Source organism: Bombus affinis, chromosome 11, assembly GCF_024516045.1.
Source record: "Bombus affinis isolate iyBomAffi1 chromosome 11, iyBomAffi1.2, whole genome shotgun sequence".
Taxonomy (NCBI): Eukaryota; Metazoa; Arthropoda; class Insecta; order Hymenoptera; family Apidae; genus Bombus; species Bombus affinis.
In genome coordinates, this window is record NC_066354.1 from 10,936,935 (window position 1) to 10,961,796 (window position 24,862).

At 37.3% G+C, this 24,862-nt stretch overlaps 2 protein-coding genes across 2 annotated transcripts in view; both read right to left on the bottom strand.

Annotated features, from left to right (window-relative positions):
* LOC126922193 (hemicentin-1-like) overlaps positions 1–24,862 on the bottom strand; it is a 101,192-nt gene that overhangs the window by 58,489 nt on the left and 17,841 nt on the right. The gene's annotated exons all lie outside the window — the stretch shown is intronic.
* Positions 19,322–23,225, bottom strand: LOC126922331 (coiled-coil domain-containing protein 102A-like). The gene is made up of 6 exons (XM_050734812.1): positions 22,980–23,225; positions 21,128–21,305; positions 20,941–21,066; positions 20,499–20,733; positions 20,187–20,400; positions 19,322–19,750 (listed from the first exon to the last, which is right to left on the bottom strand). Exons 1-6 carry the CDS (start codon positions 23,223–23,225, stop codon positions 19,322–19,324), a joined length of 1,428 nt encoding a protein of 475 aa, XP_050590769.1.

Below are 24,862 nucleotides of genomic sequence, written 5' to 3' on the forward strand. Positions count from 1 at the left end.
CCGTGATAATACAATGGATACCAGATTTATCATGATTCGTTATGATTCTATTATTCAAACGCTATTGATAATGACAATAACCCGACTTATCGATGAAAAGAAGAAAACACGTTTTGCCATAGAATATTTTGCATATTTTTGAGCTAACATATCGATACGAATTAACTCTGACCTTGTTCGATGTATTAACAAATTTCTAGCAGGAATTTAAAAAATATGTTTACATTTATCTCATAAAAATGTTACGACGAAATCCTTTAATTTGATTAGTGTTAAAAATACTAAACTTTCGTGACGGGATATAGATACTTGTTCGACATCAACTACCGAAATAAGGAAATTTCGTGTTTTGTTTGTTGTAAATAACTAAAACTTCTACGCTCTTCAAATCCTCGCCTTTGTCAGAATTATTTTAGTCGGAACTGTTCTACGTTTAGCGATGCGCGAATGTTCATAGTTATACAAAAGCATAGCGTCTCTGTAATAGCGCGATGAGTGCAACTTGCGAAATTGAAAATGTTCCATCCTTTTCTATCCACAAAGAACAAGCGAAGAAAATGAAAAAGGATAAGAAAGAAAAAGTAACGATAAAATAAAGGGCGATATTTCGTTAAACAAGGGGAACATTTCATGGCGCGCTTGAAAAGAACAACGACGAAAATAGCCAAAACGAATTCTTTAAAAAGCGCTTCAAGAAAGAGAGGAACACCGCGTCGCGTCGCCGTCGTGACAAGATTTACTTGTTTCAACCCTTTGCCCTCAAACGTCATCCTTGTTTCATCTCTGCCACGTCACGTGTTTCTTATGCCAAACTGTGCAAGGTGTGCAAATCATGAAACCTCGCGCTGTTGCAACATTTAGCAGGCAATTTTCTAGCGAAATTTAACTTGAACAGATTTATTAATTCAACAGTTACCAACGTAATCAAGTACACGTGCATATACCCAGAAATACGTCCTCGACTATCGATTCTCGTTTCCTCTAAATAATTATAACTTGGTTGATTTACATTTCCGGACATAAGATTTTCCATGCTCCTATATTTGAAACCTATATTTTTTAAGCGGATATAGAACGACATTAAATTTTGTTAATGATTGCAGTAAACCACCTTTCGCGTTTGCGAATTTACATCGATTGGATACTACGTATCTAGTTATTCGAACAAGTATTACCTCTTTCTGACGAGGACATTGCTTTTTCTTTCGAGTCATCGAGCATCTCCACCCTCCAGTTACTCGTCATTTTCATCTGTCTCTCGTATAAACTAACCGACGAATCAAAATCAGATTTGCCAACGTTTCCTGTTTCATTATAAGACACACGATGCATAACTTTCACTGTATATCGTCTCTGTATTTCTTCTAACTATTGATATTCGTGCAAATTAATATCTTCTTAGACGAAACTTTCTTTCCGCTTCCTAAATATTGAAAAAATAGGTAGCCATCTTATATAATTTTAGATAATCTTAGATAGCGTATTTTATATATTTGTTGGCCTTTAAACTTCTTAAATATATAAAAATTCACAATCTACTTATCGCGCTTGATTGCGCTACCTATTACATGTTTATACTACTTCGGGAAGTAACTATGTAATACACACTCGAAAGTTACTCTATTCGCGGTATCTTATTGAATATAACAAGAAAGTATATCTACGTTTGTAGGATTCCGTAAAAGCAAACGAATTCAATATTTCAGAAGCGCAGAGATCCCCGGACACAATAATAGATTTTTCACGGCGTTGCCGATGCAGTTCCTTGAACCGTCTCTAAAAAGCAGCTAGGTGGGACATCGGATTTGCTGACACGAAATCCTCGTTCTTGAACTGAACCCCTGGGATCGGAGCAGATCCGACTCAGGGTAAATATTGGAATCACGATGAATCTCGTAGATCGCCGTCCCGCTAGTCCGACCCTTTCCTATAACGACTTTTGTTCTTGTAAAACTATAACGTTTTTAGAAGCGATTTACTACGAAGAAATATTCTTCTGGCTCTCCCGATTCAGATATATAGATAAAAATAACAGTTAGAACGTTCCAATCCGCTCATATACGATATATTAATCCACGTCGAGCGGATACGATACGGCTACGTTAAACCAAATATAAACGTTAACAATATAAATTTTGTTATTCTTTTATGCCACGAGCTTTATCATCTTCTTATACGTATATTCCGTGTGTTGGTTGGAACAATGCCATCTTGTCCGTATCATATTTTTCGAAAATTTTTTCGCATACTTGCACTTTAAATTTCAACAAGACTGTAATAAGTCCCACGCTTGTCTGATTTCCAGCGCATCTTGCAAAATTATTTTATCAATTGTTATTTTATTGGCCTCGAAGGTAGGAAACTTTATATTAATCAAATGTTGCGTTTCCTCAGATACATTCGGTATAAGTAAATAGATTTACACAATTTATTTGTTGAATACTCTACGCTCTAGCAACTGTATCCAAGCTTTAACGTGTTACCAATACAATTTCTAGGATCATCATCCATGATCGTCATCCGTGAATCTTTCAGCATCGAACACCGCATTCGGATAAATTTTCAGATCTCTATGAATCGGCTAAACAGGAATAAAAATGTTTTAACCCTTTCGTATGATCACTTTCGTTCCTGAGAACGTGTAATCCTCTAACGCTGTTCTAAAGAGGCATAATGCCATTAGATACTTTCTTAACGTTTCTCTGTACATCGTATAAAAAAAAAAGAAAAAAATATTCAAATACGTTAATTATGCAGGCGCTGTAAATTTTCTAATCAATAAATGACTTTTCAAATAGATAAATTGCAATGCTTATGTAAAAGGTAAAGGAATTGTGAACATGCCTCCAAATATTTCGTTTCTCTACGAAACTGGCTCTCTTCGACCGCGAATACATTCATCTCGTTACTGAAAGCGCAAGAACCGATCAGGTCGGCGGTGTATCTCGTCGAGATTTCACGACACTCGATCAGCTCGCCTTCCGCGATCAATCTGTCCAGATACTCGTCGAAGTGGTCCGACCACTCTAGCAACAAGTGAAACATCTCCTTCAACTTTCCAAAGGTGAAGACAGGCGAAAGCCTGGTTCTCAAGGGCCTCCATCTCTCCGTTTCTAGTCTGAAGAGATGTTCCGATAATGGCTCGACCTATAAAATATGCGTCGATATATTGGCAAACTTAAGAAATGCTTTTTATCGCCGCACCGGCGAGTTAAATTGAAGCAAGATTTTCGAAAGGCTATTTACTTTCCTTCGACCATCTTTTACCGCCATTTTTTACGCTACATCTCTAAAATACACCTCGGGAAACAACCTACTGAAACTAAAAGTAATAAATACTGTAAAACCATGGAATATAGAAGGTCCGATGAATTTGTATGTTTTGTAAATGCTAAATTGAGTTACTGGTTAACTCGTTAATTGTCATCCGAATTTTACACATATTATTTCCAAAGCGACCAAGGAGAAACATAACTGGAAGTTCGTCTTATCCCGGGGGAGGACGATTGTAAAAGATAAATAACGAATAAAATATTTCCAAATTGTCCACATGCATTCTAGCATTGAATAAAAACGAATAGGATATTCGGAAAATTAAAATTAAAATTAACCATCGATATAAGTATACAGAATCGTCTTTAGTAAAATACGTAGATACATTTACTATTTTGTGGATTGTATCGATAAAACGTAATGTAATGCTATCGGCAAGGCAATATAAAGGAATCGATACTGACGTATCTAGCCAAATTGGCACCCATCAGTGGCATTTAAAAGTCTACACGAGTCACATCCAGTAACATTTAATTTCACAAATTAACTCGAATTACATTCGAATTACAAAAATACCTTAACACGCTGGCTGCACTTGCAAACAGCTTCGTACAAGCCGACAAATCTTACGCGATCCATTAAACTTGAAATTGCGAAATAAAAGCAACCGACTTGCCAATCGCTCGCCTGCCTTGTCCCGTTCAAGCTCGGGGCTACATGAAATTTCTACAAAAGCGTAATCACCAGAGATTAAGGGCGAATAAAACAAAAAAACACGTAAGAATCTTTGATCCGGGGATCAGAGAGCGAGTCGAACGCCAAACACGTTCCCCTTTTATCGTGCAATAAAAGAAAAAACCTGCCCTCGCACCCTCTTTTAATGACCAACCCCGTGGAACGTAAATCGATACGGTTCGCGACGCAACGCCGGCAGGCATTCATTTAATTAGCCAGCTTCGACTGAAAACGAAAAAAAAATAAATAAAAGGGATCGAAGAGGAGAGGGAAAAGGATAAAAGAAACGGTATAAGAGTAAAGGGGAAAATAATCCAGTCGTGAGCAACGGGCGCGCACCATGTTGTTACGTCTTCGTTCTCGTTGAAACGAAGCAATTTACAACACAACCAAACGGGGAAAAAGCGCGGCATGCGACGTTGCAGGTGGTTCGTTATGCCATCAAAGGGCGAATCGAGTTCCACTCAAGCACAGTTATTAAATGCAACATACAAACGTGTTGTGCAACATTGATTTTCTCTAATTGCCCTTGTTCCTGGTCCATGGCTGAATTCCCAGCGAATCGTTGTCGTGGATTGTCCTCACCCGTTTCACAGGGGGCAGGCGGTTAATTAATATGCATTGTCATTTAATTCGTCTCCATTGTCGGTACGTGCGCGGGACGAAAAAACAAAGGAAGAGAGACCGAATTTTCACGGACGACTTTCTTGGAAGAGACGAGATCGGGGATTATGTATGAAGGATATGTAATTTATGAAACAATCACCTTTACAAATAGATGAGTCTAAAAAGTCACTGTGAACGAGCCATGGTAACTGTTTATGCATTTTCACGCTAGAGTTATCAGAATGACTAAAACGACTAATTTGTAGTTTTTTAGAGAAATTTTATACTCGGATAAATAAGTATAATCCATTTGCGAATAATATATTATACATACGTCGCTATACGTGAAAGTAAAAGATATCAGTTCCCTAATTTACGTGATACAGAAACATAATGCTATAGAAGTATTGAATGTCTATATCAACTTTTCAAGAGGTTATTAATAACAGATTCTCGACACCGTGAAAAATTTCATGACCGTACATTTAATACCGCTAGAGTGACACGAATGCAAAAGGGGTTTTATCTTTAATGCGAGTTTCCTATTTTGATAAAATACTGTTTCGTACCTATAACAAGTGGAAAATACTTGGCGGAATTTATTTTGTCCAATTGCGCGTAGTCGTGATAAAGTATCATTTATTGCGCGTAAACCGTGCTACTTTGGTACAGATTATCTCCGTTATCTCTGTAAATAATATTTTATCGAATCGTCTACAATTGCACGAAATAAATAAGTTTTCGGTGCGGATAAAACGTATATGCTACATGTTTAGCGAGTATATTACATTTATCACGATATACGCTAGCTATAAAATATCATTTATCAACTGAATTCTTTTTTACGCGTTACGTTCGTTTCATTCGCGAGTACAGCAAACAATTACAAATTCAAAGCAGCCTGGTCTTTCAAAGCATGCAGTTATCAAAAATCGATAACTTGTATTTTTTGGATTAAAAATACACATATTACAAAGGATATTCCTGACATTTATAGCGCCATAAAGGAATAGCGTAAAGCCTTTCGATTTAAATAAGTCTAAACTATTAAACATACCAGCAATTTTGTAAAAGCTACTGCAAACTTATCCTAAATATAACAAAAATATCCACATATGTATTTCGTTCCAATCAACCTCTGTTGAAATCTATGGCAAAGGGTTGCATCTTTTTTAGCAGGTTTTAACATCGTACCAACTGCATATACAGATATAGGTGGTTATCAGCGACGATAACGAAGATTGAAAATATCATAAGGGTCAGACTTTCTTATATATAACATCGTACCGAAATCTACTTCTTACGTAGCTTCCTCGAAATGAATTCTTCAAAAAAGTCCATTCTTTCAGACGCTCAAGTTATGTAAAATAATATTAATTTACGTACATATGTACCTATACACTGCATATTATGCATATGAGGGTTGATCGACGCCAGAAACTTTGAAGATCTCGGTAACGATAGTACGTGTCACGTTGAAGTAGTCACATTGGATTACTATACAGTTTGTAAGTATATACTACTTCTTTCAATACAAAGATCGTTCGTTACATATCGCCACTCGCTCTTTTCCTCTTTTCCTGCTTTCCATCCTGCTTTATGCGCTTTCGCTCCATTGTGCATGCTACTGTCAGCCATCATTATCTACTGCCGGAAATAGAACTTTTCCCGCTTCCCTGTTCGTCAATGAGACACGGACGTGATCAAAGTAATCCCGCTACAAGAGAAGCAACTGATGAGACAAACTAAACTGTTAGCAAGAAGAAAAAAGAAAGAGTCTACGACGGATACGGAAATGAATGGAAGAAAAGTAACAAAATCGCTTTTCTGCTCGTGTTTATGAAAGAGGAAATTATTCTGTCCGGTTGGATTATCCTGTTCCGTGCTTTTTCTTCATCGTTTGATCGTACGTGACCACTGAAGAGTTGCCTGAATGATTTTCTCCATCTACAACCTGTACTGTGTGTGTTTGAAATTTCTATCTCTAAAATGAAACGATAATTGAGCGATTAATTAAAGATAGAGTTTCACGGTTGGTTTCTACCGATTCTACCTGAATCGTGATGGGACAATCGATTCGTCTAACCAAATCGATAAATTGAAAAACAATACAAATTCAAAAATTACATTTTCAGATTTATGCTTCAGATTCGCATTTTAATACGAAGAATGTCTAAATATTTTACATCAAAGATCTAAAATAAAATACAAATATATAGTCGTTGAAATTCGAAGCTTCTACTAATTCATTAAATATGTACAAAATTGAATCTAATACAGTTTCAAAGAATTGACCATCGTATCATTTCACTATCTTCTGATCAGTTTTGATCTTTTGATATTTAGAATTGTGAAATATTTCTTCGCCGGTATCTCTAACCATCGACAATTTTTTATTTGAAAGTCAAAATTTATTCTTTAATTGCTTAAGGCTTCTTCGCAGCTCGAGGCTGATAGACGCTTGGGAAAATTTCATTTGAAATAACGATAAAAAAATGATAATTTAATATAATGAATTATTCCAATTAGTTTATTACTTTTATTTCAAAAATAATATAAAAAGTTTAACTCTATAGTTTGTGTGAAGATCAAATAAATGATCAGTCAGTTGTTATCTTACGTATTCCTGTTATAACTTTTTAACAAAGCATTTATATGCTCTATGACATATGGAATATGCTGAAATCGTTTTGCAAAAAAAATCTAGCCCAACCTCTATAGCGGCTGGCCTGAACGATATACATATATACATGCTAACTTGCGTCAAAACCCGTGTGATTTTGCTGAATGTCGCTACATCAAAGGAAACTGTACGCTCGGTGTGGACAAATACTGCAACAATCTTCCTACCTTGTGCACACTGAAATAACTTCGAAGATGAATGAATGACACACGCGCGTTCGAACGAATTTTTATGCGTTCTTGCACGAATTGATATGACTGTGCCTAGTTTCGCTCGTTTTTGCACTGTATACCCTACTCGACGAACCGTATCATAAAAGGGAACTTGGATAATCAAAAAATTCCGAGTTTTTCGAAATTTTGCAGAGTTATAGGAGAAGTATCAGGCAACTGTCTCCTTTTTATTACGTTCTCATTCTTCGGGATAAAAATACACAAAAATGAATAAATAAAGACAAATAAAAACGGACAATTTGTTAGAACTTTGATGTTTAGATAAAACACAACATTCTCTACATCTGATCGTTTAGATTTTTCCTTCGTCGATATCGTCCTTAGATTCAGAGTTCGGAGAAACGATGTTTCATATGCATCATTCGTATACATATATGTTAGTAACAATTGAGATATCGTGGCGACTGTGATCGTGGATCACTCCGCAGGGTAGAAATTCTTGAAATATATTTAAAATATTCGTTGAAATTTTGTTTTAACGAATCGCTTTCGAAATTTCGCTGAAAACCTTCGCATACCAACGTACGTTGTTTTGCATAAGGAATTCGAGGAATTTTGTAATCTCATCATAATCGCCAAATCACAATAGTCATTCCGTAAAAGGCGAATTTTAATTTACTCCGTGAAGTTATAGTCTGTTTAAGATACGATAAAACGAGCTAACTTCGAAAAATATGAAATTACGATTTACGATTATGAAATGCGTGTCACGGATCTGTTCACGGGTTAGTTAGGCGATATACTATGTGTTAATGTGAGCAAAACGACGTATCAACTCGATCTCCGCACTCCATCTTGCACATAGTATCACTATATACGTAATACCGAATATTAATTTCATCGTATCTTCTTCTTGAAGATATTTTTCAACGCAGTGATGAATATTCTTCAAAAGTAAATTCAGATAATGCTGCAATCTTTAATGAATCTTGAATATCAACTTCTCTATAATTTCTTTATAAAGGCAATGATGGATGTTCTTCGAAAGTAGATTTTATAACGCAAGAAAAATGAACTTCATTACCTGTTACAAAGTACTGTAATAGGGGAAAACAACCTTTGCAACGTTCTTCGTTCCTCTCCTCCATAGTTTCTCCCGGATACTGAATCCTTGCTAGGTACTTGTAAAAGTTTGCTTGTAAGGGAAGGTGGTCCAATGCATCCAGTTCCTCAGAAACATCACAAAGGTAATCTAATTACGAGCAAAATGTTAGTACCCAGGGCAAACGTAAAGTTCGCGTCGTAATTCGTAATTCCTATGAATTATTATACGATAACTATAACACATTACTAGACGAAAGCCAAAACAAGTTACACTACTACTGTACAATACCATATCCTCGCATAGTTTTTCGAAAAGCCTTGTCCTCGGTAACCAAGTTCCTATAAGTTTCGTATTTTAAAAATTCACCACTCGTTCCAGGACCAGATTTAGCGAAGGACCCAGATACATCGATGCAAGAGCTTCCTTTATGAATTATGCAATGGATTCACACAGTGCGTCCGGGGTTTTGCTTCGTACGAGTTCCTGCGATCCTCCAAAATAGAATGACTATGGACACAAGGCGGACGTAGGACGACCATTATTAGCATAACCACCAACACGCTTTATCCAATCTAAATTGTTTTCAACCACGAAGATGTCAAGAGTATAAGATACCTGGAACGATTACCATCTACATGGATCCTTCGTAGTATAGTACATTATTAATATATACATCGACGCTATCCAGTCTGAATTCTTGTTGACCACAAGGACGTCAGGAATCTCGAGTAAGTCTGAAGCGATTACCACCTACAATGGATCGTTCGTAAGTAGTAATCGTTCAAAGTATCTTACCGTCGTACAAATTCCTGTCCTCGAACATCCGTCGAATCGTGTAAACGACGATGCAGCTGAACGAAGATACTTTTGGAAGCAGTTTTCGCGTAGATCATACAGTTTGTCACATTCACCGATAGTGCCATCATCTCTATACATCCTTGTACATAATATGTTCTTCTAGGGTAGCTCCTTGTATGTAAAATACATATACCGTTCTACATTCTACGCGTTACGTTCCAGAATACCAGCAAAACATTATCTCTGCGGTAACTCGTGTTCCACCCATTCGCTATAACCGTGCTCTAATTAAAAACTGTTTGCTATTTGGGTCACAAGGTGCAACAATGTCGATGACCCGTCTTCGTCTTGCCACTGCATAACTATCCAGATATATTTACTTTCTAAATCACTGTGTGAACGTGGAACACCGTACATATACGGCGTACACAGCTGACAATGAGACGCTGCTCTTCCACATACATACACACATATATAGGTAGTATAGGTAGTATACGTAGGTAGCAAAGGGGTTAATACGTTCATTACGTATGGCGCGTACGTCGTATCTTAGAGCACAGCGTTTCACGGTAACAAGGTGATATCAAAGTGAACGTTTTGATAATAGTAGCCGTTCGTTGTGTCAATTTTCGATATTTCGTGGCAAAATAGTACGCTCCTACGTATATGAACCACACCATGTGTCGACTATCGATTTGTAAGCGATACCTCAGCTTACTCGAAAAGCGTGTGTTCTGCTGCCAAAACATTTACATACAATGCACAGTACGATTGCTCCTCGCTGTTGACAAAGTCAATTTTCAATCGTTGATAAAGTCTATGCGGAAAAACGATACAGTTAGGCAACTCCAAAGAAATTCATTTTATTTACCTATGAATATAGCAACTCTAGGAATATAGGAACATTTATCGAAAAAATGTATACATTCTCCCCTAATTTCTATTCGTTGTTTACGAATATACTGCCTTCTACTACTAATCGTCTAATATAATCTAATATAATCGTAGATAATATCGTCAGAGACACTTAATAGCTATATATACATGTATACATGAAATAAATATCGAAAACAGAAGAAATAAAAATCGAAATAAAGAAAACGAATATCACTCCAGATACTAACTATGGTAAATATCCAGGAAAAAGGAGCCACCTGGACGATTTCGACGACTGTGAGATAAATCTCAACATTCTGAACAATTTTCTCCTATAGCCATATATGTATATGCATATACAAAAATATTCCGCCGTTCGGCCTTAGTTTTCAAGTTGATTTTGATTTTTGGGCATTACTAGCAAGTATATAGCAATGTTCGCGAATTAAAACCTTCTTAAAAATTAACAGAATTGGAAAACATCGATTATTTTTATATTTGCATAAATAAAACATTTCCGTTCGATCGGAGTCTAAGAATTTCGCACGGTACTGTACTTACATGTATTTCACGATATCTTCGCAATCTTAATACTAAACGATACGTTACTAATTAAAAAAAAATTAATTGTCGCCACTATAGACGCGTTAAGCGCTATAAACTATAGAATTAAAAGCATAGGATTTGCTTTCGTCTAATATTTGTAAATATAGCGTGCTCCTCGAATAAATAAAATTCTAGACTCCAATTGACTGATGACATCAGAGGCCGTAACCTTTTTCCATGGGATCGATCTCATTTATCTTAGATTGGTCTACATTTCGATGTGAGAGCACACTTTCGTGTTTCACCACTTTTACCAACGCCACGTGACCGACGTGATAGCGACAAGGAAAGAAAATACGGTGAGTGAGAATAACATTGAGAAATGGAGAGAGACAGAGAACCTATATGCATAATTAGAATATGGTAATGGTACGTTGGCCCATTTGCATCATTGAGAAATAGTTCCATGTCACGGGATTGCCTTTTTTTATATTGACGTCAAGTATAATAAAACGGATAACATAACATTTTCTGATTAAATGTAGATTTAATCTGGTTAAAATGGTTAAAATGGTTTTAAGAAGCCTGAAGAGTCTTGTAATATTTCAATATCGCTTGCAACAACGATATACGCATGATGCTTGACTCTTAGATCTTTAAGCTTTTACGATGATTGATTAATGTCATACTTTTGGTTTTTCGAGATCAGTTTACTTCTTCAGGGTATATCTGAAACTGAAGGTTTTTCTTAATAATACGAAAAATACTTTTCGGTATGTGTTTATCGAAATAGTTTTGTACGAAGTTTTATCGAATGATGGTATTATTTTTGCAAGAAAGAAAATGTTAAAGTATAACAACGATACGACTTTACCTTAAGTGCTATACGTTGAAAAAGGAAAAAATATTTCGGTATACAATAAACGTACGAAGATCATCGAGACACCAACGCAGCTTTGATCTGTGTTGTATTCGATTATGTAAACAAGTCCTGTTGAACATAGAGATTTGTTTAATAATGTCACCCTGAATCGCCATTATTTTTATCTCGATGTGAAATCTCTTGATTGTAGACGATAATTCTACCGAGAAAACAGAAAAAGGCACGCAAATATATAATTAAATGTGTTGACACGCGTCTATTATTAATTTTGCTGCCTCGTTTCTTAATTTATGTTCAAATAAACTCGAGTATATTGTAAAATTTTGATGTAGCTTACAGGATAGCGTTTACTAATATCACCCTAATATTCAAACGTTTTGATATTTGAAGAAAGCATTTGGCGTTGTCGAGAATGATGATCATGATACGTAATTTGTGCATTTCTACGATAATTTAGATCCATTTAGATCATACGTCTGATAACTTTTGTAACTTTTACTACTTACATAAGTCTTGAAATTACAGCAACTTATCGGTTAAATGGTCCCATAAACGTCTCAAAGTATCTAAATTAGAACAACGATATCACTTTTCTCCTTCGTATACCTATGGCTGAGCAACGTTATAGTATAGAAAAGAATCAAATATTCGAATAGCATTTTATCCATACTGCTACCGAGAATAACATTCTGATTCGGATGCGGAGTTCAATGAACGATCGACGAAGAATTCATTTCATTTGATATTCGCACAGTAACACTCAGAGAATAAAACTTCACACGCGTAATCGAATTGTACAACAACATTTAAAACTTAAAAGCGGTATATTCGATACAGCAGTAGATATCATTTTATTTTATACTTGATCGTTAACGTCGTAAGGGAAACAAAATAAGGTACGTGCGATGTTATTTTATGGTTCCATTTACCTTCCTCCCTTCTTTTTTTTTCTTTATCACTCTCTGGTCGATCTAAATATCGTATTTTATGGCCTACGACAGTATCGTAAGAAATAAAAGACATCGTTACGCGTTCTCTATTAAATTTTATTCGATGATTCTCATCTACAAAGATACCGTAAAATTTAGTTTACGCGATTTCCCTATACCATCGAAAAAAACTGTTCCTATACCGTGACATCTTCAATTTGTTCGTGCAATTGTGCAATGTTCGAAGACCGCATGCTTTGATCGACGTAATGTAACATCTGAAGGGGAGAAAGGTCTTTCGAGACTCGTTCAACGTAACAACAACTGCTGGCTTTTAACGTGTAGATAAATATTATATAGATTAGATAGATAACAATTAAAATATCATGGTAAAAATAAGTGTTGCAATTGCTGGTAAACCTCGTAAAATCTATTAAATTACGAAATTAATCACTTAACGTTTTCACGAAAATCTTCGTAAGTATACGATACAAGACGAGTTCTTTATATGCTCGTTACATATGTATATATATTGTAAAATAGTTTACCAAAATGCAAATGATAATTTGTATCTTATTAGGTATATAATAAGATATTAAAAGAAAAAATAACGAGAGAAAGACAAGTATACAAAACTGATAAAAATAAATAAGAAATTCTCGTCTGTATTACATTCTTCGGCATCAAATTTTGTATACATCGGATTCGGAGGACAATTATCGCCATCCATGTTAATTGCTCTTATTATAGGAACTCTTATAGGTTTTGGGTCCGCTGCAACCTCAAAAACTTGTATCTATACGAAGTTCAAGATCAACCGTACCATATATTCACCCATTTGAACAATAAACACGTCTGCTATTACCTATAAAAAAAATTGTATTATTAATATTCATTAATATCGATATGAATATTAATTTAATGATACGAATAATTCTGTAACTTACTACGATTAGTTAAAACATGATTTTCACAATATCACCAAATATGTATTTTACATAATTTCATTTCGTTTCTATTACAAGAACATATAATTGCTTTTTAACATGAATTATGCATGCATTAATATACATGCATTATATGATAATATATTAATTGAATTCTTTAACCTGTATTTTAATCACTCTGTTTGCATGGTATGATTATGATTTTAATATAAACTATAATACATATCATTAATAGAGAGGATAATATGAAACCCATTTTCGTTTTTATAAATTTTGTCTAAGACTATGTGATTAATTTACCTAATTACTATACACATACATATATCTAATCGTCGTTCATTTTCAACTTTCATATCTAATTAATTAATTAAAAATGAGCAAATAAGGTAAATGATCGATCGAAACTCTTAACGTTCGAACGAGAGTTCGAAAAATGATCAATTTCTCATTTTACATTTTCTGCCTCATTCTTCTCTCGGCTAAAACTAAATGCATCCGTCAGAGATTGAAATTTTTCGGAGAAATATGCCTGTGTATCAACAAAAATGATCTTCTCGGTCTGGAGGCAGCTTCTATCAGTGGCCTTTCTCCTCTTCACGTGACCATATTGAAAAGAATACGAAATAAGGCAGCTCATCGACCGTTAACATTGGCATGCTCCCAGTTAATCGACAAAACGGGCATAACGTGACCTGTATCCGCTATTTTTCGATTCCTGACCTCGAACGAGTTATCGTTGCTGCCTAAAGCAATACATCGCTCACTGGCCAAAAGATAAATATACGATATCTTCGATGCATTCTTTTCACGATGAAGCTCTTGCTCTCGAGAATATCTACCCGAGAACCTAAATAACCCCACGAATAACCTGGACACTAGCGTTTCTTAAAAAAGGCAAATATATTTGTCATAATGTTAACGTTAATCTTCCACCGACATTTCCACCTATTTTTGACATACTAGATTTTGTTCGGTGTCGTTCAACGATTGCCTGGAGTAGATTATCAACGCAGAACCTCAATCGTCAGAACATTCAAGTAACATCGTACATGATACAGTTATTCATATTTGTTTCTTATAAAAAGTTAAAATTATAATACGTATACTTTTTACATTTGATCCTAGAAATACAACAAATCTTGACAATGAATAAATAATTATTTTCTAAATCGCTTATTCCGATTTTCAGTCGATGCATTCGGTTATGCATTCTCGAAACAAAACCTCCATCACAGACTTAAATGTATTGTCAAAATTACTAATTTAGTAATTAGTCGATTACTACGAAAATATGTGCATGTGCATTAACGTGCATTCTGCATAAACACCTGTAGTTCAACGATAATGCGTCGAGCCTAATATTTCCTGAACGAATCGCCTTCGTTAGAAATTCAATTTATCCCTGGAAACATAAATCGACGAAGCGAAAGCGGAAGTTTCCAAACGCTAACTGACGACCTGCTATCACTTCGATAATACACGGACGCTTTACGAGCTTATTCCAATTCCGACTGGATGGACACACGGTTAAATGGATTTCGTCAATTCATTTACCACTTGATCTAGCCGCGCATTTCAATTATATGTGTACTCTTTGTCAGTAGTATCCGTTAGCGTACCATCGCGACATCGTGGCGTGCACGTGCACACTGCACGCTGCACGCTGCACGCTGCACGCTGCACGCTGCACGCTGCACACTGAACACGCGAGCCACTCCAACGACAGTTGCTGATAAAGTCGTGGGAGCGGATGCGGTCCACGATACAATTGAATTAATCTCGATCGAACAACACCGTGCCACAAAACGAAACAGGAAATCGCGTTGCCGCGCGCAAAATCGAGCAAACGCGGCCAGTCCGAATCTATTGCCCGTTATTAGCCGTTACTGTTTTCCAGAACGTTGCTCGTTATTGGCCGCCGCCGCGTTTTTTCTTCCTCTTCCTATCTGTTCCTCTATGCTGCGCTTCGTTAATTAGAATGTAACCGGTGCGACGCGACGCGACGCGATTAAATTACTCGGCTAGAAGTAATTTATACGATCGCGAACCAGCTTGATCGTTCTAAATCCCAGGCACGCATCGGTTTTGTAGTGAAATTTTGTTGTCGGCCCGCAGATTTGGAAAAATCGCGCGTCTCTGATATCTTTTGTAAGGGAAACGTCCAAAAGATAAAGAACGGCGAGGATTTATCCATTCTCGTCGTTGCCGAGATCTTCGAGATAATAGATTTTAGGATAAAGAAAATTTATTGCGTAGATACGAGATTTACTTGCTGACTCGTTTTTAATACATCGGAGATTCTCTTTTTTGGTATTATTTATTAGTTAGGAAGAAATTTTTGCTAGTTATTCTTTCGCAGCATAAACGAGAAGTTATATTATATCGGAATGTTAAATATGATTTTCTAAAAATATATAGACATAATAAATGGAAGGAAACCAGTAGTTTCTTTTAACGACACAAAGTTTGTGTACAGGATTACATGCCTAGGAAATTGAACTGCAGTTCCGACAAATTTCGATTCGAATTATAAGTTACAGCACTCTCGTGAATTTATGATACGTCCTTATGTAGATTGCTATTGAGAGAAGCTGTAGAAACCCCAAGTTCTTTAAATTTTAATTAGAATCCGAAGTTTTCCTGCTCATAACTAATTAATCTAAAAGTTCTAAGAGAGGAGACGTTTTGGGGAAACTTGTATTTAAAAACATACTATAAATTCACGTAAGTTATGAAGTTTGTTTTTCATCTTGTGTAGATAGATATGGACAGTACTATAAACACTTGTAACGAGTAAATTTCCAGCTCGTTTTCAATTATAAATTTTTCTACATACAGGGTTATCCACTTAACTCGGAGTCCGCGTAAGCAAGAACGTACGACTATGATAACAATGCAATGTATACGTTTGCTACTGTAATCAAATATCGCTCGCCATCGATGAACTGTTGCCGGAGGTATAATTAGGCGAGAGAACATACAGCGGTTTGATTGTCACCGAAACTCTTTAGATTTGACGTCGCAATAAGGAGAAGACGATCGCTGAGAAAGCGAGCCTCGCGTTTTCGCCCGATCATTTCGTGTGCCTGTACGCTCCTAAAGTTTCGAAGCAAGCAATGGCACCTGGTTCTATTCCCACGTCTAACTCAATTTTGTTCTTTTAATTGCTGATATTTTGGATTGCGCTTACCTGAAATATAATTACAAAGTACCTTTCTTTTAAATTGCATCCAACCGTCGGAATTACGAGTGAATTACAATGAAATTGTTCGCGTTCCTGCGAACATCAAGGTCCTTCTTCTATTTCGTCCAGTAATTACCATTTTTGACGTATTAAACATTTAGAGACGCCGAACTAACGCGAGAACAACAAATCATACAAGAAAGTTCGAATGTTAACGTTGTAACGATATACTCTTTTTACTTAGATATACTTACATCGATGATCATAACGACGCTGAACAAGAAACAGATGTATCGTCGATAGCACAATTTCAAGACCTATGTTTTCTCGTACAGCCTGTTGATCTTATAGCGTACCATGAATTCGTTAAATTCGTTAGCTTCGAGAACCGAGGGAACATAATTCTTCTCATCCGTGAAATGTCTTGGGGAAGACGATCGTCCAACGATGAACGAGGTTAAAAGGAAAAGCGTATTACGGTAAATCATCCATGCTATGCCGAAGGTTCAAATTGCGTTTTCTCTCAAAGTTCATCCGATCGGAGATTCGAATTAAGTTAGCCTGCTCGTTTCGAAGAGCCCTCCTCGGCTCCTGGAGCTTCCAGTCCGCCTCCATTTGCTTCTCCGCTTTCTGTTTCTGCAAAGTAGCTATACGGTGATCCAAAATATTATAATCCGCCTTTGACGGAATCGCTGGTCCATAATCGTCGCACGGCACCGCTCTGCTGTCCTGGTGCGCCATGTCCGATGTCAACTGGCCAATCTTATCGCGAAGCTCTGCTAACTGTGTCAATCTCAACGACTAAAGAGATAAAGAACACGTTGTTTCCATTAATAATACGCCAGCATTTTCGAGATTGGAAAATGATCATTTGTTATAAACAGACCGCCAATATTTACATAATACGAATATTTTTATGAACACACGTAAAAAAATTTTCATCACACCGAATAAATTTAATCGATAAAGCTAACGATTAAGTTAGAAATACTCTATTTTTTGATAAATGAACAGAATTGTGACTGAAATTTGTTTAAAGTTATATCGTTTAAATTTTTAATCGAATTTGAAGATACATTTAGGACGTTCGATTTAGTAGAACGGAGGCGTTTATTAATTTCTGGAGTACGGAATGATTTATCGAATCTATCAGGTTTATTCACTTATTAAGTAATATCATTAATCTATATCATTGTGATTTGCATGCGGTAACCAACGTCGATAATACAATATAACGATATTACATGATTCAGTAATACGCATCAATATTCATATAACATGTCAAAAAATATTTGTATCTACCTATATGTCAAACATTTCCATGTATGAATAAAGCGCTTTTTCAAAAATCAGTCTTCGGATCTTTCGCCTCCTTTATTTGCAGAAAAGTCTATATAATTTTTACTTTCATATGGTTTTTCAAATTTCTTCCCTGGTAAAATTCATTCGCCTTTATGAAATCACAGCCATCATCCAAAATATCTTTGTTCGTCTCGGTTTCCTTGAGCTCCAGCTTTTTCGCTACATGAAATTCATTTCATTAACAATATATATATATATATATAATTATAGTTTCGTAAAAAATTAAATTTGTAGTATACATAACGTTTCGATACAATCTCCTGTCAGTGACATAAGGAATTTAATATGTCGTTCCTTGCAGAATCTTCCCAAGATAATACAATAATTTTCAAAAGATATATATCATAAGTTTCAACAAATAAGAAATTTTCTTTTAATTTATCTAATTCTATGCAGAACAATAATTTGTGGCTTTATTATTATATTGTGTTATACTCGTTTCACAATCTACAAATATCAAAGCACGAGTAATTTGAAGTCGAAATAGGAGGAAAAGCTCGTTATTGTAAAATTATATCTGATACTGCTTAAGGTAAATAATGATATTAAATGCCTTCCATTAACCACTCTGCTGGAATTTGCAAAGCGACTTGAACAAGAGATCAAGCACTTACCCTTCTAATTTGAATTCCAAACAAATTAAAACGGTAGTTATCATACCTTCTTTCAATTTGGCATTTTCTCTCCTCAGCTTTCCCAATTCCTTGCGTAGCCTTTCCTTCTCCTCTTGGCAATCGAATAACTGGCTTTTCAGTTTCTCATTCCCATCTTTTAACTCGCCATTCCCTTTCTTAAATTCGTCCAGATCCGTGGCCAACGCAGCATCGCGGCATTCTTTGCGTCTATTCCTCTTGTCCCTTAGTTTACCTAATTCCGACCGCAACTCGCTATAATCGCTTTACAATTTATCCAAATCGGCTTTTAATTTATTCGCTTCGTTTTTCGCCTCGTTTAAATCGTCCCGCGGTTTTGAATTTTCCGGGTTCAAATCTATCAATCCCTTACGCGATCTTTCGTTCTCCGCTCGACAATCTCCTTCTTCAGGTCATCTGATTCAGACTTGGATTTGTCCTAATCGTTTTTTAATTTGTTCAAATCATTCCTCGGTCTATTTCATTCCTCTATGGCGTTATTTAAATATTTTTGCAGTTGTGTATTCGCCGATTTCGAACTATTTAGCTCAGGCTTCAGCCTATTCAGCTCCTTCTTAGCATCTTCTAATTATTTCTTCAAGGATTCCAGCTCGTTCACCGTGTTCTCGAGATCGGCTATTTTGTTCTTCAAGTCGCCCTTCTCTTTCTCCAGATCGGTCGCCTGTTTCTCCGCTTCTGCCAATTTGTTTTTCGTTCCAGTCAACTCCGCCGCCAATTTCGCATTGTCGTTCTTCGGATTCGCGTTTTCGTTCTTCAGATTCGCGTTTTCGTTCTCCAGTTTCGTATTCTCGTCCTTCAAAGTTTCCATTTGCTCGTTCAACTTGGCTAATTCTACATTCAGCCCCTCGTTCTCGTTTCTCGGCTTATCGTTTTCGCTGCGAACCTTGTCCAACGCCGCTTTTAGGGCGGCCAGCTGTTTCTTCGCGTCGGCCAATTCCTCCTTGGCCGTATCTTTCGCGGCCATCTGCTCCTCCAGCTCGTTCCTACGATCGTTTAGCTGTTCGCATAAACGATAGAATTCGTTGACCAACTCTTTTTTCTCGTCTAACAAATCAGAAAGTTTGCTTCTATGGTCACGATCGCCTTCTTCAGTTTATCGATCTCATTCTTTATACTATCGTTTACGTTTGTTAATTCGTCCAACTCATTTTCCATTTCGTTTAATTGTTTCTGCAGTCTATCGTTTTCAGTTTGGCAATTTCGAAGATCTACTCTCAATTTTTCCGCAATTACCTCCTCTGCGTTCGAGTTTCATCTCCATCTATCGATCTCTGCTTTTTGTGCATCGCCTTCTCCTCCCAACTTTCGCTTCTTTTTTCAATTAATTTACATTTAATAAACGAGGAAGACATTTCTCGTATAAAGGATATTTTTAATATTTTTAACGAAGAATTACGCTTATTAAGATTAACGTTAAAATACCTAAAATTTACCTGGCATTCGAGCAAATCTTTCAATGCTTTATCAAGGTCAGCTTTTGATTTATCGATCTCCAACTGAAGTTTGCAGTTCTCCATTTTCCAATGATCTATGTCTGCTTCCAGTTTAGCAATTTTTTCTTCTAATTCGTCGATTAATTTCTTCGGGTCGGCAATCTCTCGTCTCAGACCCCTTTCGCCGCCCCTTGCCTGAATTTCACACTTCCACCTCGTCAATACATTTATCCAGTCCGTTTTTCAAAGAACCTACCTCGGATTTCGGTCGATCGATATCCTCTAAGGCTTTTGCCAATTCGCATCTCAAACGATCGATTTTCACCAAGTAAATCCGCGTTTTTCGACTTCCATTTATCCAATGTCTCTAGTTTCTGTTCCAATCCTGCGTTTTTCGCTTTCAGATTGGCGATTTCCTTCGTTAAGCGATCGTCAAGTTCGCGAATATCGGACTCGAAAGCTCGATTCTCTAATTTAAGCTGATTGCTGTCGGTTCTCAGCTTTCGCATCTCGTCCGCGCAATTATCGAGTCCATCCTTCAAGGAACCTGTTTCGGATTTCAACCTCGGATCAATGTCCTCCAACGCCTTTTCCAATTATTTTCTCAAACACGATCTACTTCGGCGACTAAATCTGCGTTTCTTCCCTTTGTCTTATCCAACTCCTCCAACTTTCCTTGTAATTCCATCATTTTAGATCCGAAATCATCATTTTCCTTCGTTAAGCGATTCTTTTCCAACTCGAACTTCTTTACTTGCAGTTGCAGCTTTGCAAGTTCCAGTTCCTTTATCCTTAGCCGCTTTCGACGCGCGAGCAGCGGCTTTTAGCGCCTCTGCTTGCCTTCTGGAAGCCTCAAGGTCATCCCTTAACGCCTTCATATCTCGTTTCAACGAATCGTTCTCGAGCTCCTTCAAGTAATTTCAGTTTATTAAGTTCTTTACCAGCTTCGTCCAATTCGACTCTCAGGCTCTCGTTCTCCGTCATCGCTTGTTCCAGTTGCTTTTCGATACTATTATTCTCGTTCAACAACGCATCGCATTCTTGCTTCGCCTTGGCCAATTCATCCTTCAGTTTGTTGATCTCTGCTTGCAAATTATCCAAAGCCTGCTTCGTGCTATCCTAGTCGTTCCTTAGCTGGTTATTCAAATCGTCTAGCTCCTTCGTCCTTTCCATCAGACCGTCGTTCTCGTTCTTCAGCTGCTCTAGCCGAGCCCTTAACTTTTCGCTCTCGACGACCGATGCCTGCAACGCTTCGCGAAGTTTGTCCTTCTCCTTCCTCTCGGCGTCCATCTTCCTTCAGACCAAAAATCTCCCTCTGTAACTTTTCAATCTCATCTCGGTTTCTCTGCAGTTCCTTCGGCAACGCGGTCCTGGCCGCCCTCTCGTCCTCCAGTCGTCCAGTCAACAACACCTCCACCTGTTTCCTTGCCTCGTCCAGCTCGTTCGGCAAATTTTCCTCGTCTCGCCTCAAGGTGCCCGCCTCAGTTTTCGAGATTCGCTGTTATCGCTTTCGCGGCTGCAAGCTCCCCTTCGAAGCCGTGTAGCTTTTCCGAAAGTGCGTGCTTGTCCAGACAACGCTCTTCCAGCTCCGCGTTTCGCTTCTTACTCATCGATCTCGTCATTTGGCTGGTCGAGTTTTGACTGTAATTCTGCCGTCTTGTTCTTGTAATCCTTTCCCAACTTGTTCCTCCGCTCCGGTAAGTCTGTTATCCGATCGTCTCTATACTTCGGTGCTTCTCGCAGTTTGTTTAGTTCGTTCAATAATTCTCTCTGATTTGAGATAGTGTAACTGTGACTTTAGATTTCCCACTTCCGATTTCAGAGAAGATAATCCCAGCAAGTCTGTCTGTGATTGTCTTAGGTTGTTCAAGAATCCTGCGATCTAAGAGAGGAGCTATGGTTTTTTAATTGGTAGCGTGCTTTTGGTTAATATCGTAATTTGCAATCTCGTTAAAAGGTATTATACATACATAACTCATATGACACGTTAAAAAACATTTAAACCGATGCTGTTTTCATTTTGCTTCCTATATGTGTGACCAAAAAAGAATATTCTTTTTTAATTCCTCTTCCACCTTTGAATATTAATTACGCATGCACTCCGTTTACTCACTTTTTCCATTCCTAACTGCTGACTCCTCATCTCCTCGACAAACCCTCGTAACGTATTACGAGAGAGAAAAATCAGTTCGCCAGAATTTGCAAATGGAAAAGTCGCTCGCGTTAATTGAATGAAATAAATCAGCTAATTTCAAGGCTGGCATACGTTCTACGATAATGTCACGAGTACAATACTGTTTTTGAGAGAAGTTGTTTAGAGAATTCTAAGATCTTACCTACGCATATACACGTGTATAAAAGTACAAAATCTTTTTTATCAAACATCATCGTCACTAGTTCGAACGAAGACCAAAGACTGGGATTAACCCCTGATTAACGATGATCCATCAATGATGCTCGATCTAATCTCTGCGAACGTTGGTTAGCGTTCGTCACGAAGAAGCTGTTTCGACGAGGAATGAGCATACGAACAGATTGTTTAATGACCGCTCACATTAAACGACTACCAGCGAATTCTTCCTCGTTTGCCTCTAAAATCGAAATGCACCTTTAGAAAAAGAAACAGAGAGAAAGGTTCGTCATCTAATCCATTTTCGCATCAAATCAAATTGTTTCATCGTCTCGATATGTATCGTATTATCGTTTCGCGATATATACCCAACTTTTATGAACTTATTTGCAATCCACCAATTGACGTTAGTTTCGAGTTTTCAATCATCTAGATATTAATACCTTGTCATCTTCCCTCTCGAGCTGCTCTTTCGTGGCTTCTGTCCGTTCCAATGAACCTTTTTGACCGACCATCGATTCCAATCCTTTGCTCGATGCATCGATCTGCTCGTCTCTTTCTTCCAACTGATTTCTTAGATCAACTGCCACGATATCCTCGCAATTGTTCGACTTATCCGGTAAATCTGAAATATCAATATACTCCGGCACTGTGATTGTTTCGGCCGTTTGCAATATCGTTTCTGGCATTTGCTTTCCTTCGAGCTCAACCAATGCACTACGCCAGTCTGTCGCTTGAGAAAGAAGACCTCCACCGAGATTACGATCGATTTCTCCAGAAATTTGGAAATTCGTTGTTCAGCCGCTTCGCGTTTCACGAAATCACGCAGCTTCGTCCTTTAAACGATATATCGCGGGGCAGCTGACGTCCTTCTCGGTCTGCGCCAGTCTCAAACCTCGAGTCCGATATCGTGTCCCGCAATCTGTCAGGGCAACAAAGTTTCTTTGACACGTTGCACAACCGAGGTCATAAAAAATTTTCAAATCAGCACGTCTCATGAATAGTTTCGGTACAAGAGATACATCGAAGTCATAAAATTAATCAGCTTTGGAAATACAAAGCATTTAGATCGTTAAAACAGAAATTTAAAAGGCTCTTCTCTTACCAACTCTATACTCTTGTCTGATCTGTAGGATTCCAGGCTCGGTTTGATTAAAATTTACTATAAATTACGTACATCCAATATCGATACCTATAATAAAAATATGAACGTTTCTACGGTCATAGATTTGTTTGAGCAAAGTTAACCGAAATGTGCAGATACGTACGATCAATAACGTGTATCATTCTGCTACCAATGGTTCGTTGTTGGCAAGAGGAAACGATTAAACGAGGTCTAAGTGTACGAAGAGGAGAAAGTAGCGAGCAGTAGTACTCTTTCTTTTCAAGCGCCAAAACCCTCTCCAAGATATCTCATCTTCTCTCTGAGGAAGTGGATCGTGGCGTCAGGATCGTCGCAGAAATCTCGCTCGGCGAGAGTTTCCTCAAGATCCCTCGCTTTATCTTGGAGCACCGCGTTTGCATTTTGCAGCCTTTCGATTTCTTCCCAGGAGTGCACTAGCAGCGGATCGGGCTTCAATATCTCATCCGCATTTACACCTACACGAAAACATCTAATCTCTAGAAACATTCGGAACAGTGCACGTGCACGATACCGTTCAAAGAAAGCGCTCTGAATTTTAAAGGAAAATCCCTGAAGCTAGGAAGCTCCGGTCTACATTCGCAAACAGTCTTTGGTTTGTATTGCTATTACGGAATTTACTAGTAGAACTTCGGCTGAATACTATGCAGTACTATGTCGTAAAGTACATAATGTAGCGAAAAATTTTTTAAATTATGGCAATAGTACAGGTAAGGCGCAAACGAAGAAACGGAGATCACAGGCATAAAATGTAACTACGATTTTGTCGATTGTGATATTGGTCGATGGTTAAAATTTAATATAACGTTATATTCCATATAACATAGTTGAAAAGAGAAGCAATCTATTCGACGCAAAGGTGTAAGCTACTTATTAGCAGTAGGTGAGCAATCCATCAGGTTTTTATGAAAAAACCAACAGAATATCGAATGCCTAAAATACGATAACTGGATTGGGAATTTTTGTGAAAATTTATATTTTTATAAATACAACTAAGAAAGCTGCAACTTGAGTACAGAAAACCTGTTAAAAAGTAGGCACCTAGGTATAACCAATACCTCGATACTTGATATAAGTATGTTTGCACGTTATATGCATTCTGTGCATTTATGCATCTTGAAATTTCGCATAATTGCATGAAAACGCGCAGTCTGTTATAGTCGATCGATATCTTTGAACTGAAGA